The following is a 17367-nucleotide window of genomic DNA, read 5'->3' as shown; positions in this document are numbered from 1 at the left end:
AGAGTTCTGAAAAGCTCTGAAATTTGAACTTAGATTTTGTTAAAGCAAATGACCGAAGAGAAGAGCACAGATTATTGGCTCAAGGCAGCTAAGACCAACTGCCATCGTCTGGGGTTGGGCTAAAATAACTCCTCATTTCCACTGAAAATATGAAACTGCCTATTTTTCAGCAAATGTCAACTGAACTCTATAATTTTACTGAGTTATTGCCAAAGTTTTAAAGGCAAAAAAAAAAAAAAATCCAACAAATATTTTTTTAAAGCTCTCTTGAGGCAGGTAGATGGTTCAGTGGATAGAAAGCCAGGCCTGAAGGTAGTAGGTCCTGAGTTCAAATGTGACCCCAGACACTAGCTGGGTGACCCTGGGTAAAACCCCTTAATCCCAACTTATTTACTGCTCTTTTGCCTTTGACAGAAGGGAAGAGTTTAAGAAAAATTTCTCCTCAAGGCCTGGATTAGTGCTCTGACTTGGTCCACTGGGCCTTCACTGTTATTAGGCAATCCCACTATCCATCCATAACAACTTGCAAACCTTTTCAACCCTCCTCAAATATCCCATGTACCTCCCACCCCCAGCTGAGAACTTTGCCTCAGACTTTACTGGAAAAAACAGCGTTATTCAGTGAGCTCTCTTCCCTCCCCTCCTTCAGCCTCAGCCACAATTGTACCTGTTCAAGTGATCTCACTCCATCCGTTCTCCTCCACTAGACTGCTCCATGCTCATTCATTCTCTCCCTATTTAATGGTTCCTTCCCTTCTGCCTACAAACATACCTATGACTCTCTCGTCCTGAAAAACCTCCACCTTGATCATTCTGACTCTGCCATCACGTCTCTTCTGCCTGAATACACCAAGTCCCTCCACTTTCTCACCCTTCAATCTCTTCTTGAGCTTTTAAAATCCCACTGAAGCTGCTCTCCCCAAAGTTACGAATGGCCTCTTTGTTGTCAGATCCAATGGCCACTTACTTCTCACTCCTCACTGTCCTTGGCCTCTGCAGCCTCTGCCCCTGGTGATCCCTCTCTCCTCCTTGACACTCTCTTCTTAGTCTTCAGGCCCCTCGGTTTTGCTCCCATTTCTCTGACTGCACCTCTTGGCCTACTCTGCTGGATCTGCTTCCAGATGGTGTCCCCCAGAGTTGTCTAAGGCCTTCTTCTCTTCTCCCTCTAGACTACTTCACTGGGTGATCTCATCAGCTGCCATGAATTTAACCTAATTATCATCTCCACTGATGATAACCCCCAGTCTCAGATCTCCAGCTACCTTTCAGACATCTCAAATAGACATCAAAGACATATCTCAAATCTTCAACTTGACGTGCCCCAAACGGAACTTATCTTCCCTCCTATCCCCTCCCTTCTACTCCCTATTAGGTTGAGGGCAACCCCGGCCTCCCAAGTCATCTTGGTCTGACGCTTGAAATCCAAAATGTTGCCAAGGCCCGTCTGCTTCACCTTAGTGGCATGTCTCAATGCCGTCCCTTTCTCTCCTCTGATACTGCTCCCATCCCTGGTGTAAAACCTCATCAGCTCTCACCTGGACCACTACAATAGCAGGTCTGACCATGTCACCTCCCTACTTAACAAACTCCAGTGGCTCCCTACCATAGCCCCTTTCTACTGTCATATTCTTCTTCTAGCTTACTCCCAGAACTTATCATGGTGGCTGGCACATAGTAGGTGCTCAATAAATGCTTATCGATTGAACTACATTGAGATTAGACAGTTAACAAGATAGGACATCAGCAATCAAGGTAAGAGTCTGGGGAGGAAGGTCAGAGGGAGACTGAACCCTAAATAAGTCACCCTAGCCCAAGAATGTTCCTGGAGATCAAAGTGAAACCCAGCCCAACAGGTGAGAGATAAGGATGGTGACAAGAGAGGTCAAAGTCATGATGATGGATCCACATGATGAGACTCTTAAAGAGGAGAAAGCGGATAACCCTGGCGAGCACACCCAGCTCTGTAAGTTAATTCCTTGAAGTTCTGGGCTGCTAATTCTTATTCCACTCCTGGAAAAGTCAGTGGCGGAAAAAGAAAACTCTTGCCAAAGAGCACAGAGCTTTTCAAAAGGATTTTCAGAAAACAGGAGCCAGCAGGGAACAGAGTAGGGAAAAACCTAGGAAAGCTATGCCTGTACCTAGTGGGAGGAGAAAGGGGATGGATATATTAAGCTCAAGTGAGAATACAGACATTTTTTAATGGAAAAAATGTAGGAACGAGTAAGAAAGCACTGATTGGATACACGTGAACCAAGTCAGCTTTGGTGTATACAGACATCCAGGCCAATGGTTTGGTCTACCAAAAAGAACACTAGCTCTGGAGCTGGAGGAGACTCGGCTTCAAAGCCCACCTCTTTAGGGAGATTCCTAAACTTGGGTGCCCTCTGATCAAGCCCTTTCTTCTGAACCTCAGATCCTCGTCTATAAAACTACACTACGGGGATGGATGGGATCATCTCTGCGGGCCCTTTCAGCTATGAATCTCTGATCCCAACTGGAAAGACTAACAGGCTGGAGCCCCGGGTCCTTGTTCTGTTTTTGCTACCAATGATCTGATCTTGAATTACTGTGATCCTCTCTAGGCCTCATCTGTAAAGAGAGGATAGAGAGCAACATTTGTGTTTGTTGACTTTTTTCAAAGCTGTAATAAAACAGACACATTAAAAATAAGTCAAGAAAACGAAAGGCCTGGACTCGAAAACAGCCAATGTTCCCCTCTAGCTCCAACATTTATGAAGTGCTCCAGGTACAGTAGGGAGCAGGGCTACGAGCCTTTCTCCAATAGGAAATCTGTGATTCCATGTAAAATGTAATGCCGCTTCCTTTCTAAAACTGCCAGAAGAAGACACTGTTCCATACCAGCTTCACCACAAAGAAGGGCAGGGCTCCTTCCCTTGAGACCACAAGCCCCCAGGAAACGTCTGCGACATTAAGCAGCCACCGAGCCTCTGCTACAAGGCGTCCTTGGACTGTCCTGAAGGAGCCCGTTCCAGTTACAGACAGCTCTGCTAAGGAAATGTTTCCTTCTATTAAGTAACACTCTGTTCTGCTCAACTGCCACCCACTTGTCCCACTGGCCCTGTCCCCTGGGGCCCAAGTACAACTAGTCTGACAAGATGATGACATCCCTTCAGATATGCATGCTAACAGTCAGGTTTCCACCTAGGGCTTCTCTTCTTTAACAGTTCTATCAAGGACCTGATTAAAGGGCTGCCTTGTGAAGAAGGGTCCCAAAGGGCAAAGTGAGGCACAGAAGGCATTGCACCTGAATCTTCAAGAGCTCCTGCCGCCTAGAGAAAACACCAACCCCTTAAGGACTCCAACCGCCTGGTTCCAAACTACTTTCCCGGGCTTATTTCATGCGTGCTATGTTCCAGCCAACCTGCCCTACCACCCCACCCCACCCCACCCCACCCCCGGTCTCCCTGGAGCTCCCATGCCATTCACATCGATCCCCACTTCTCTCCTCCTTTGCAGACGCAGAATTGGAGGCCAGAGACAGTAAGGGAATGGCCAGTGAAATTCTAGCTGGGAAATCCCTGAGCTTCTTCAAAGCTCAGCCGCAGCAGGGCCAATTTCTCTCTGAAGTCTTTCTTGCCCCAACCAATAAAACCTCTCTACTGAATATACTTTAAAAAATGTTTAGCAAAGCTAAATAATAAATAAATAAAATAAGATGGCCTAGTAATAACAGCAGCAGCTGCAAAGCAATCCTCCCACGAGCCTCAAGCAAACTGCTCCCCAAATGACCCACAGGATCTGTGGGAAGAATGGGCATAAACTCAGAGTACAGTCGTCTGGACAATACGTGTGGCCGAGGCACTCCCACGCGTGGGGCTGACTGCTTTACTGCAGACACTTTCAAACTCAGGCTGATAGAGGAGTTTGTTTTGCTGAACTGCTTCCTCAGAATCGGGGAGGATTGGATATCAACAAAAAGCGTTACGATGTCTTCTCCCATCTCGATTTTCCAGAACCCGTTGCCTAGACCTCTCCATTGGTGCAATCATTCCTACTTTGGATTGTACGCGATTTATCCCCACTGAGCAGGGAACAGGTACATTTTCCATCTTCCTACGCCCAGCACCAAGTGCACGTAGCAAGAGGCCGTAAAGAAATGTCTGGCAAATGGAAGGGCATCTTTCGGGTGACGACAAGCCCAATTTTTGTACAGCATCGCATCAAGTCTTCTTAGCTAGACTGCTTCTAAACATACAACTCATTGCTTAGCAAGCCATGGTCCAAAGAGCAGCACGTGGCCCTCCAAAGGGGGTGGGTGCCACCAGGCTAGAGACCAGTGGAGCCGATTCCTTTGTTGCAAACTCTATTTATTAAGGAAGAAGAACCAAGTTCTCAGCTGTTTTCTTAAGCTTTTCACATCGGGCTTGTGGTGGACACCCCTCATCTCTCCTCCTCCGGTTTACAGGAACTGCTCTCTAGCCGGGTCTCAACTAATTGCAAAACTCTGAAATGGATCTACCAGTCCGGTCTCAATTTCCCTACCTGTAAATTGGAATGTCACTGCCTATCGACTGCAGTGTTGTTTTGAGGATCAGAGGTCACGCTAAACTCATTAATCAGCAATCAAATATAATTAAAAAAAACAAACAAACCGCACTATTGGAACGAGATGACAAGGTTGAATCAGAGGCCCTGGGTCCTACTGCTGCCTTGGTTATCATTTCCTTCTCTGCTCTCACCTCCTGCATTGCAATACCAGTTTAATGAATACTCTGTGAAATAAGTCTTAGCTATATAAAACCCTGCTTTGCGGAAAAAGGGGAGTTGTAATTTGTTTGCAGAGAAAAGGATTCAATATTTCTGTTTTCAGAAAAGTTATTTTGTATTTTGTTTTCCATTAAAAAAGCATTGCTTGGGGGCAGCTGGGTAGCTCAGGGGATTGAGAGCCAGGCCTAGAGACAGGAGGTCCTAGGTTCAAATCCGGCCTCAGACACTTCCTGGCTGTGTGACCCTGGGCAAGTCACTTGACCCCCATTGCCCACCCTGACCACTCTTCCACCTAGGAGCCAATACACAGAAGTTAAGGGTTTAAAAAAAAAAAAAGAAAGAAAAAAAAAGCATTGCTTAAAAAAAAAAAAAGGTGGAGGGCAACTGGTGCCTGGAACTTGTTCCTAATTCGATTTTAGCATACATAAAATGAATTTTTAGAAATAAGCAATCTTCCCCCAAAGAGCCCTGAAAATCAAGAGGTAATGTACTTCCCCATCTCGTATGGCCCGGAAAGCAAGTTCCCGGAGGGCAGAGATTGCTTTTTGCTGGCACAAAATAAGGAAAGGCAGCTTGTGAGAGTACACGGGCACATTTCAGACCAAGGCAAAATTACTCAGTCCAAAGCCAACCAAATAGTCTGTCATGCACAGGGTCTTTACTGTGGAGAGTCCAAATCTACTGGATTTCACTGAATTCAATAAGCATTCTATACCCCCTAATTGCTTGGGCCAACAAGGAGCTGTGAGGCTTTCCTGGAGGAGAGCGGGCATCGACAATATGAGGGGGCAGGGCAGAAATCAAATAGAAATGTCGAGCATTTCCAAGGAATTTCCACACGGGCTGGCGGCTTTTGGGCAAGGGTTGAAACAAGAGGCTGGAGATTTCCACAAGCGGGCACAGGAGGGCTTTCATTCCAGGTCAGAAGATGGCCTAAGCAAAAGGATGAGATGGTCACGGCCTGGACAAGTTCAAGAAGCAGCTGGAAACACTCAACTCCAAACTGCCCATCCCAACGGGGGTTTGACAACGACATCGTTCATTATCAGTGGTGATGGAGACATCACTAGAGTGGGGTCACTTTGAGCTTGCCTATGAACGTGAGCAAGGTCTTCTGCTAGGCAGCATGCAGGCCGAGCTCACGTTCTAATAAAGGTAGAGAAGAGAAGTCCACAGGAATTAGAGAAGAGGTGCAAAGTATGATGAGAAACCTGAGAAAGGGGAGATCGTTTTCACCTGGGGACAGGAGAGGCAATGAGGAAGGCTCAGGAAAAACTTCCAGAAGGACAAAGTCGGTGTCTAAGTTTGATTTCTTTTTACTCCTTACCCTCTATCTTAGCATCAACCTTAAGACAAAAGTGCTCCCAGGGCTAGGCAATCAGGGTTAAGTGACTTACCCAGGGCGGCACTTTCCCCTTACTAGGAGAAACATCATCAAAGCAGAAGGCACAGACTTTGGCCAACAGCTAGATGTTAGTCGGTAAGAAAAGACAACAGAGCTGTAGGGCTTGTGCCCTACTCTCCCATTTTACAGATAGATGAGAAAACAGAAGCTTGAGGAGAGAGTGACTTGACTCAGATCTACAGGTGGTATTTAAGCACTACAAGTGAGATTAGAACCCATGACCTGCCTCCAGAGCCAATGTGCTTCCTTTCCAATCTACCATGCTGACTTCAACATGAGGTAAGTTTGAAGGGAAAGGCCAATTCCATTCTGGATACATAACAGGGACAGATGTTTGAAGTTCAGGAAAAAGATGAAGGCTGAACATGTTTAGCACAAGCCTTCTCTGGGCAAAGCCAGGCATGCGGGGGCAGGTGCTGTTTTCAGCATCAAATGACACAGAGGGTTCCGAGGTCAGATTCTCGAGTTTACACACTGTTTCACTGGTCATTCACTTGCTGTCTCTGGCCCCCAATTCTGCATCTGTAAAGGAGGAGTGAAGTGGGGATGGATGTGATTTCTAAGGCCCTTTTCAGCTCTAAATCAGATGCTTCCTGGAGGCAAATGGTAGGAGGCAAGTAAACCATGCTCCTTACCTACAAAGGTCAGGGGAGAAAGTTTCCACAGGCCAGAGCCAAGATGTACCCTGAAAGTTACTGATTAACACCATCACTAGCATCATCATCATCATCATAATCCCAAGGATTCCTCAGCCTCCAACAACCTAAGGCCCTTGTGGCATTAGAACTGAGTGTAAAAAAACCCAAACTCATCTAGGTGAAATGCCTTTTAAATTCCCAATTTGTAATTCCGCAAATTCTTAATCTTCAAGTCAAGGCAAGGGACCAAATAAGTGCCCGCCTGAAGCATTTGCTTTCTTGAAGTCTTCAGGATTCTAGCACTCCTTGCCTAAGGGATTTCCTCCCATCATCCTCAGTCTCCATCCCAACTCCACAACATCCCAGGTTGCTAACACAGTATCACTGGTGAGTGGTAAAAACCTCAAAAGAAAGCACACACACAAAAGGCATTTCAGTCCATTTTATAGCCACACATTTACAAGATATACCCTTCCCTATGCAGCAGGAGCCGACAGCACCAAGGGATAGGCCCTGCCAGTACTGCCCCATCTCTCAGTGCTCACTGGCAGGCTTAGGCGTTGGGCAGTGGCTCAAGGCTGCTGCCCAAACGTGGGGATTCCATGCTGCTCTCTACATGCCGTGTGCTTTTCCTCAAACTGATCCAACTTGTATGAAACCTGGGTAGTGCATACCCGCATGATCTTTTCAGAAAGCTGAGAGAAATCTGGTCTCTCCTGAGACCAATCCAGGAGAGAGAGCTCCCATGTCTGTGGGGCTGGGATGGAGAAGAGGAAATGGTCTCAGGCCTGGAGGGCAGAGGTGGTGAGGAGGTGGGCAGCAGGGTGAGCTAGGGCCAAACTTCCTAGAGAGTGCTTCCTGCTGCCTCAAGTAGGAGGTCTGCCAGATGGCCATTTGTCAGGGAGGTCAAGGGGACTCGTGGTCAGATGCAGCTGGGTGAGATGACCTCTGATGCCCCTTTCCACTCTAAGCTTCTGGGGCATGCATACCTGTCTATCTGCTGTGGGGCTCTGGACAGTGAGGTCCTCAATGAGGGCAGAATTGTCCCCTTTTCTAACTGTCTCCTGCCTGGCACGTGGCATTTGATCAAGGCTTGTTCATTCGTTCTGTATGTAGTCCAACAAAGTCACGATGCCCAAAAGGTACTTTCCGAGAAAAATCCTTTAGGTAGACCCAAGGCCACACTACCAGTCTGGCAAGCTGAGCTGCTAATACAATCGTCCGGGTTACACGACAGCTTTAGGACGTGTAATAAAAACCCGCTACTGCTACTGTCTCACTGGCTCCACCCTCCCTGACGCTCAGTGAGGGATTCGGATGGGACTTTGCTGAGGAATAGATGTCGTCCATCTAGCCTTTGCTTAAGGCAGGAAGAAGTGGGAGCACGGCTCTTCTATGCGAGGGAGAAAAGAGGCAAAGTGGCCTCTCCTCGGGGCAGGTAGGAGTACCCTGGGGAGGGGGGTGGGGGGGCCTGGACAGGAAGCTAAAGCAATGCATTTTATTATCCGCTCCCAGACATGCTTAAGTCTTATTTTTTTTAGTGGGAGAAATAAAAACTCACGGACACTAAAGGTTTGAGTTACATAAAGCTAAGGAAAGTGTTATATAAGGAGGCAGGGATTATATTGGGAGAAAAGGCTGCATTAGGAAAAGGTCATCTGATGGAAGAAACAGGAGAAATCTTGTTCCAGAGAGCTCAAGAAGGCCTCCTGCATGAGACCCAAGGGGAAGCAGACCAGGAACCTGATCCAAGGACCCCAGGGAGATCGTGTCCTCTGCCCCCAGCCCAGCCCAGCCATAGCAACATTTAGGGAAGGCAAGCAAGTCTTATGGAGACACAGTGGCCACCTGCCTCTGGGAGTGCTGCAGCCAGAGGCCCTAAGAAAGACCAGAAAAAAGGTTGTTACCCTCCAGGTGACCATCAAATGGATCTGGTTCAATCCATGGAAATGACCCCATTTGCCTTGCTGCTGCCCCTGGGATCCCCTGGGTCTACCTGAAGTCCTGAAGGGCAGGGGCTTTTACTTGTCTATTTGTATCCTCAGCTCTTAGGACAATGCGCCCCATAGAGTAAACTCTCACTAATCACTCATTTGTTCATGTGAAACCCACTGGAACGCCAACAATACTCACATCGCTTCATCACCAGGCCCCTTCCCTCCCATCCTTTCCACCTCCTGCACCCCTCATCTGCAAGGGCCCCCTCTCATGCTCCATCATTCCAGATTCCTTGATGTCCCCCAATGAAACGTCTTCCTTCTTCCTCTGAAATCCCATAGCTCTTGGCGCCCCTCTTTCTAACTCCTCTACCAGGCTGTAGCGTGAAGCAGAGGCCCCAAGCCAGCACAGGGCACAGCACACAGTAGGTGCCCAATGTGGGTTCCCTGCAAGAATTCTCAATTGTGATGGGGCGCGGGAGAGAGATTGGTTTTTACAGGCCTTGCTTGATGCCCCTTCCAACTTGAAGTCTATGATTTGCAGACACTCCAAATTCAATCCTAGGTCGAATTGCTAGGGGAGAAGAGGCCTGGGTCCTCAGCCTGAGATGGCCTGCCGAGGAACCGAAGTGAGGCTGCCGATTCTGAAGGCAGAGGAGAACCCAAAAGAAACACAAAAGGTGGCCCAGAACTTTCCATCTAGGCGCACAGGGGATAAAAGGAAGCCTACCCAAACACACCAAGGATTGGGTTTGTCTATATTGGAGCTTAGAAATGGTATGGGAAAGGGGCTGTGAGAATAATCAGGGTATGTTCCATCATGGAATGCTTCTCTTGAGCCAAGTTTTGAAGGAGGAAAGTTCACAGGAACTGGTGAAGAAGAAGAGGGCGTAATGAGGTCTGTGAGATTTTAGGAGAAGGGCAGATGTCGGTAATCAAGAGAGAACCATGAAGATTCTGAGGCAAGGGGGCGGCATAAGGACCAGCACTCCAAAAAGGCTAGATCCATGGCTAGCAGTCACAGGAAGGCCTGGGTGGGGGGCAGCAGGGCTCAGGAGGCCTTCACCACAGTGACAGCCATGGAGGAAAATAAGGGCAGAACCAAGTCGTACCTGAGCAAAAGGGCATGACGTGTTAAACAGATCAAATGGGGTGAAATGAAGAGAATGAGAACAAAGATGATTATAAACCTGAGGAACCAGAAAAACAGACATGCTGAAGGCTGGGATGGGAGTTTCAGGGAAAGGAGGTGTGGGAGGCAGGGGTGAAAGAGAATTTGTCCAATCAGCCGGGATGTGACCAGATTAATTCAAGCCAGAACCCAAGATCTAGTTAATTCTATCCCAAGACAGGTGTGATTTGGAGCCAGTGAGGAGAGAGGGCCAGATGACCCAGAGGATGCCACCAGCCCTGAAGAGGAAATATACAAGGAGGGCGATTTCAGCTGCATAATTCCAGCTGTCCCAAATAGGGGACAGCCTGGGAATTCCTTGGCTCCACATGAAGCCATCTCCTCTAAGAAGACTGGGCAGAAGCTGTGTGCTCTCTCCATCCCTCCCTTCCACCTCCATTTTCCTTGTACCATTCTCATGGCTTATTTGCAGGCCCCACCAGCAGAAGGAAGTTCCTTGAGGGCAAGGACTGCTAAGTTTTTGTCTATGGATTCCAAGTGTCAGGCATGAGAACTGGCATACAAAAGATACTTCGTAGTCTCTTCTCTATGGAAATCCAGTCTTTCAGGTAACTTTTGGATGAAATGAATCATGGGTAGGGAAAGGGGTGTTCCAAAGACCACAAACTTAAAGCTGGCAGGGGCCTCAAAGGCCACCCATCAAATCTAATCCTCTCATTTACAGAGAGAGAAACTGAGACTGTGTGGTGAAATTACATGAGTTGTACAAGGCCCCAGAGGTGGTAAGTGGCAGAGGTGGGATCCCAACCCAAGCCCTCTGGCTCCAGATCCAGTGCCCCTTCCACCAAACCCTGCTAGTAAAGAAGATTTATGCATTGTGTCAGGTCAGGGTTAGCTCAGAAGAGCTGGAGCTTCCTTCCACTCTTAATTCCTCTGACTGCAGCCCCACAGGGAAGCTGTGCTTTTCTATGGCTGTCTCAGCGGTCTCTGAACTAAACAAACAATCCGAAAGTCCAACAATTAGAACCATGAGGGAGAGGGAGATGAGGATGAGGAATGGGGGACGTCTCCAGGAGCCAAAGGCAGAGAGCTTCAAAAAAGGGAGCAACTGGGGCAGCCAGGCTGCACAATGGCTAGAGCGCCAAGTCTGGAATCAGGAGGTCCTAGGTACCGATTTGACCCCAGACACTTCCTGGCTGTGTGACCCGGGACTATTCACGTGACCCCATTTGCCTAGCCCTTGCTCTTCTGAGCTATAGTCCATACTTTGACTGGAAGAGGAAGGGAAGGATTGAAAAAGAGGGTGCCACCAAGGGCAGACAATCCAGAGGGTGTGGAAAGGCTCTTCGCAAGAGGTAGCGCCTGCCCATTCGGTCCACACAGTCACCAGCCAACTCCCCTGGGCTGGACAGGGGGGAGGGAATGCCGGCATCTGTTTAGAGTCAGCTAATAAGCGCCAAGGAGGCCGCCTGGCTGCCCCTTGCCTCTGCCTGGCACCTCCATCCTGGCTCCTTCCCCATCGCCTCTAAAGGATAGGGGTCTGGATTCAAATTCAGACCCCTTCGGCGGCCAAGGTGCTGTTCGGAACCACAAGCCTCCGGTCCCGTCTGGAGGTCCGGGCCAGTCCCTTCGCCTCAGTTTCCTCTTCTGTAAAATGGGCCTGGCCGCCGCTCCAAGCCCTTCCCTCCCAGCAGCGCTTCTGAGCCTCTTCCAGGTGGGAGGCGTCGTTCACTCTCCCTTTTGGGGGTTCTCTCTCAGGCCCGGGCTGACGCCAGACTCTTCCCCGTCGGGTTTATCCCCTGGGGACCTCGCAAGGCAGGGCCTTCCCAGTCTCTCCCCAAAGGCCCAGGGGCTGGGAGACCCGCGTGCCCCACGAACTCGCGCTCTCACATCCGGGGACCCCGAGTGCCGCTCCGCTCCCCCGCCCCCCACATCCGGGCGCCCCCGGGCCACCCGCGCGCCCCGCCTCCTCCTCACCACAGCGCCTGCCACGGCGTGGACCAGGCTCTCGTAGGACAGCACGGCGGCCATGGACTCAGCTGCCGTCCGCCCCCAGGGGACGCTTCAGACGCCGCTGCCCGGACGGGAGGCGCCAGAGGGAGCGAAGCGGCGGCCGGACCAGCGTCAGGATCCCAGCGTCCGCAGACCACGCCCCCGCCGCCGGCCTCCGCCATGGCAACCACTTCCGGGTCGTTCGGCGTCGTGGAGGGAGAAGGCGGGGTCAAATGGGCGAGTCTCGGGAGGGCCAATCCGAGGCCAGTAGCGCGGGCTCGCCCATGGACACCCGCAGCTTGCACCCTGGGTGATTCTCTTTCACCCTTTCGAGACGTCCTCCGCTTCTTTCACTTTCTTCCTAGAGTGGTCCCTGACGAACGAGAGCTGCCCCTGCCCCGCCCCTCACGCCACTCCCTCAGTGGCCACCGGGACCACCGAGAAAGTAACGCGCGCAGTGCCCCGTTCTGCACCTGCAGCCCCCCGTAGAAGCTTGGGGGGCGGGGGGTCCCCAAAGGCTTCGTGCAGTCTCTACAGGCGGCCTGAGTCGTGGTGGCAGGCCCTTAGCACAGCCCCCCCCCCCCCAGAAAGGGGTCAGCAGCCCCCTCTGAGCACAGAGCTCCCAATAACTCAGACATGGAGCACCACCAGAAGGTGGCTTCAGACAAGAAGGTGGCCAGGGTCCCCGGAAACCTTGGGAGAGGCTAACTTTTTTTTTCTTCTTTTGTTAAAGCCCTTAGCAGAGTCTGTCTCAGAATCCATGCTAATAGGTTCTAAGGCGGTAGGAGCTAGGCATGAGGGTTAAGTGACTTGCTCAGGGTCATACAGCTAGCAAGTATAGGAGGCCAGATTTGAACCCAGGAACTCCTGTCTCCAGGCCTGGCACCCTATTCCCCTGTGCTTCCTAGCTGTCCTGGTTCTTAACTTCTTGAAAACATTGCTTACTCCTCCACGAACTTACTTTCTCACTGGTCTTCTCTTCAACCTCCTGCAACCCGTCAACTTGGAAAGCCAAAAAGAGAAACAGAGTCTCAAACAGATAAAAATCTGAGACTCCTCTTTTGACCCCTTTTGTGATCCTTGTGATTTCTCGTTGAAAAGTACTGTGGCCTCATTGAAAAGCTTTAAGCTCTTAGCAAACCAACAGTCAAGAGGTTAACATTCTTCCCCTTTGGTCAGAAATGCAGCCAAGGCCGAAACCTCAGTTAGCTGGGGCATTTCACCCCTGAGAAAAGGTATTCTCAGACTTAGCTTGCTGATAAGCTTGCTGATAAGCAGCAGAAGGTCCAGCCTGGTTCTTATCTTCCCCTTGAAGTTTCTGAGGTTTCTGTGTGTTGTCTAAACTCACTGCAATGTCTCCGGGGCTGAAAAACTCTCTCTGTGCTTGTGGGTGAAAGGGAGTTTGAATTTTCATATATAATAAACTTGGGACTCGAGGGCACTTCGGAGGAGCAGCTATGAGTTAACAGTCAAGATCATCTCCGGTGTCCCGTTATTTTCTTATCAACTCAAGCAGTCCTTATCAGAGATGATAAATAGATCTTGACAGTCAACCAAAGGTGCTCTCCCAAAAGCTGACAGTGAACCAACCTGTGGCCAAACCCACAATCCATTTTGCAGCATTGATTCTCCTTGGCCTCTCTTCCAGTTTCCTATACTAGTGACCCCGCCCTCCCACCTCCCCCAGCCCAACTGGATTTTCACCTCCATCTTCAGAAACATCACACTTTCTTGTTCTCCTCCTTCCTCTCATTATTACTACAACTGGCTCCTTCTTTCTCAACCAGCCTCTTAATGGGAGATTTCCAAAAAGCTGGCCTTGGCTCTTATACCCTCTCAGCAATCCCTTTAATTACTTTAATTAAATCCCTTGTGTCACCTTAACAACAATGACCTCTAGGACTTGATCTTGACCTAAAATCCTGACCTCCAGTCCACAGTGAGTCTCCATCATGCCAAGCCCAGAAGGACCTCTGACTCAATATGTAACCAAACGTGATGGAATACTATTGTGCTCAAAGGAATAATAAACTGGAGGAATTCCATGTGAACTGGAAAGACCTCCAGGAATTGATGCAGAGTGAAAGGAGCAGAGCCAGAAGAACATTGTACACAGAGACTGATATACTGTGGTAAAATCGAATGTAATGGACTTCTGTACCAGCAGCAATGCAATGACCCAAGACAATTTGGAAGGATTTATGGAAAGGAACACTATCCACATTCAGAGGAAGAACTGCAGGAGCAGAAACACAAAAGAAAAACAACTGCATGGACACTTGGGTTGATGAGAACATGATTGGGGATGTAGACCTGAAAAGACCACACCCATGTAACTATCAATAATGTGTTAATAAGTCTTGACTGACCACACCAGTGGAAATTCGAATTAGCTACGGGGGTGGGGTGGGGGGTGTCAGGAGGTGGAGGGGGGGTGAAGGGTAAAGTAAAAACATGACTTATGTAACCAGGGAAATTTTTTCTAAAAATAAAAAATTATTAAAAAAAAATATGTAACCAAACGGATTATTTCCTTTATCCTTAAATCTGGTCTTCCGTTGGCTTCAATTTCTGTCATTAACACCCTTCATTCATAGCTTCTATGTCTCTATCAGTTATCAAGCTCTTATTAAGGGCCTACTGTGTGCCAGGCACTGGGCAGGATCTGATTATGCATGCAGAGGGAATAATGGCAGGACTGTGGAGATTGGCAGGAGGCTAGTGTGACTGTACTGGATCGAAAGAATAGGGTCTTGTATTAGAGCGGTGGTCCTAGGAAGGTAAAGAAAGGCCAGAGCTGTGGGATATTGCCTAGACACACAATAAATGAGATGACAGGCCACTGCTGACCAGTCTGACTCCAATAGGGCAATTTGTTTAACCTCTCAGTGGCACAAGAAACTCTTTTTAAGAATTTAAGGATTGTCAAAGAAGTGAGAAGGGTGGGGGTGTTGGAGTATAGGAGTACAGCCAGGCCACCAAGGAAGGGGCCACAAACCCAAAGATTTCCAAAAGTCCCCAGTGGTTCCCCAGATTCATCTCTTTCACTAGCCCTCATTTTTCTGGGTCAGAAATACAGAATCTAAGTTTTATTAGGCTTGCTGGGTTTATCCAGTTTCATGATTATTATTTCTGATTGTTAGGTTTCATCAGGGTAGCTAGATGGCATAGTGGAGAGAGTGCTGGGCCTGGAGTTAGGGAGACTCATCTTCCTGAGTTCAAATCTAGCCTCAGATATTTACTAGCTATGTGACCCTGGGCAAGTCACCTAACTCTTTTTGCCTCCATTTCCTTCTTTGTAAAAATGAGCTGGAGAAGGAAATAATAGCAAACCACTTTAGTATGGTTTGCCAAGAAAACCCCAAATGGGGTGATGAATAGTTGTCCACAATTGAACAACAAAGTTTGCTGATGCCTGGGGAAGGGGGTTTTAAAAGGGGAAGAAAGGCCTTGGTGCCCGCTTCCAACTTCCTGCCTCTAACCTCTTGGTCAAGCTTCCATCTACGTTTAAGATTCTTCAAGGGCTTATGTGTGTAAAGCCAAAAGGCACAAAAGCCTGCCCTCGGAAGCTTCCGTTCTACAGTTTACAGAAAGGCAGGACCTGGAGACTTAGAGAATATCTTCGCTTGTTCACTCTCTCCACTGCGCCACCTAATCTTTCAAAACTAGATGGGGTAGATTTCATGGCTGCTACGGGCCAGGCTATTGAGGTGCGGGGGACGGCGCGGCAGGAGCCAGGACGGGCGCCGGGCAAGGGGACGACTGCTAAAGCCTTGAGGTCCTTACAGTTTGCCAATCCAGGAAAGCAAACTGAATTTACTCCAGAGACGACTACTGGTAAGAGGGAAAAGAGAAGACAAACCAAGGCAACCAATTCAGACAGGCAGGCGATACCACCAAAGAGCAAAGTCTATGCCAGCCAAGGCCTCCTGATATTCGGTGGGATGGATCTCTGTGACTGCCTTGATGAAGAGTGTCTGGGCTGTTTCTACTCTTGTCCCAATTGTGGTCCTAACAAGTGACTTGCCCAGGGTCACACAGCTGGGAAGTGGCTGAGGCCGGGTTTGAACCCAGGACCTCCTGTCTCTAGGCCTGACTCACTCCACTGAGCTACCCAGCTGCCCCCATGGCTTTATGAACAGATTGAGAGAGGAGGAGGAGAGATGATTCATAATAAGCATGCTGGGTAATTTGAGTGGTTTGAAAATGAGCTAATGTATTTCTATGTAGCTCAACAATTCTGCTGTAGAATATATTTACAATTTAAGCATGATAAACTAGTGACAGAGAGTTTGGAAAATGTCATCAAGCATGAGTGTTGTATACTAGATGTTTCAGAATTCATTGTTCTGTGTACATTTTAGCTGGACTTTCAAAATCAGGTTTAGTATGTTGTAGATAAATAAGCTAGCTGAGTAGATGGGGGAACAGTACTTGACTGTGCAAGCAAAACATACCTTTGTGCAATTGTTAAAAACCATTCTATGTTGGTTACTAAGAATTAAACAGGCCAAAAATCTTCAAAGCAGTTTTTCAGATTATATTCACTTTGAATAAAGAAACAAAATTAAAATAAATTGTTTTTAAGGCTACCCTAAGTGTTCTTAGGCTTTTCTATCCGGCCTTTTGTCAAATTAGAGATTTTTTACTATTTTAAAATTCTAAACAATGTAGCTCACTCACTTAATTTAGTTTTTGGCCTGGATTTCTGAATTGAGCTAATAGATGCAACTCTACATTACCACCACCAAACCCTCAGTTCTTTTCAGATTCAAACCAAATAAGCTTTTTCACCAAATGGAATTTAGGTTTTTCCTGTCCTTTTAAGTATTTACTGACATAAAAGATTTGTGTTCATGTAATCCTTCAATAAGTTATAATGCGATGGTCGTTAGGTATAGACAGTGTTGGCTTTCTTTTGTTTTTTAGAAGAGGTATAAATCTCAAAATAAAAATAGAATACAAATAGTCTCAAGGAAGGTGATATCTCGTCTTCAGAATTAAAGTGCTTATATATTTCAAATGATTTAAAAAACAATTTTTAAATGTTGGTGCGAAGTCCCTGGCACACATTCCTTGGGAAATTACCCAAAGAACATTTACTGTTCCTACTTTTATCAGTTTCTTATACAGATTTAGCTTTGAAGATCCTGCCTTCCAAAGAACTCTCACTTTAAAAGAGTTCACCGAGAAATATAAATCTACTACTTTCCTGGATGACAATTTGCCAGGCTGGTTAGTGTTCTGCATTTTTAAACAATGAATCTGCAAGTCCATTTCTTGTTTAAAGTGAGTGTGCTAACAGAATCCTTCTGGTCCTTTTTACTTGGTGTTGCTGCTTGGCTTAAAGAGACCTGACTCTTAAAATAAATGATAAAACTACAAATTTCCGTTCTATATGGATTCTGATGGAAAAGTCAGTGTTAGCATGCTTTAAAAAAAAAAAGATACATTGGAATTAGAAGTGTAAGCATCCAGATTTGTGTTTTCAGGAACATATTTTGATTGTTGCTAGTTAAATTGTACTTTTGCATA

General features: G+C 47.7%; 1 protein-coding gene across 1 annotated transcript in view; it reads right to left on the bottom strand.

The window, feature by feature from the left end:
• SLC25A17 (solute carrier family 25 member 17) overlaps window positions 1–11883 on the bottom strand; it is a 38302-nt gene extending 26419 nt beyond the window's left edge. Inside the window, exon 1 of the mRNA XM_044677392.1 lies at window positions 11818–11883. Within this exon, the coding sequence (XP_044533327.1) occupies window positions 11818–11871 (54 nt within the window). The 5' untranslated portion in view covers window positions 11872–11883. The remainder of the gene's footprint in view (window positions 1–11817) is intronic.
• Between the last annotated feature and the right edge of the window lie 5484 nt (window positions 11884–17367).

This window comes from Gracilinanus agilis, chromosome 5, assembly GCF_016433145.1.
Source record: "Gracilinanus agilis isolate LMUSP501 chromosome 5, AgileGrace, whole genome shotgun sequence".
NCBI lineage: Eukaryota > Metazoa > Chordata > Mammalia > Didelphimorphia > Didelphidae > Gracilinanus > Gracilinanus agilis.
This window is presented reverse-complemented; position numbering and strand designations above follow the sequence as displayed.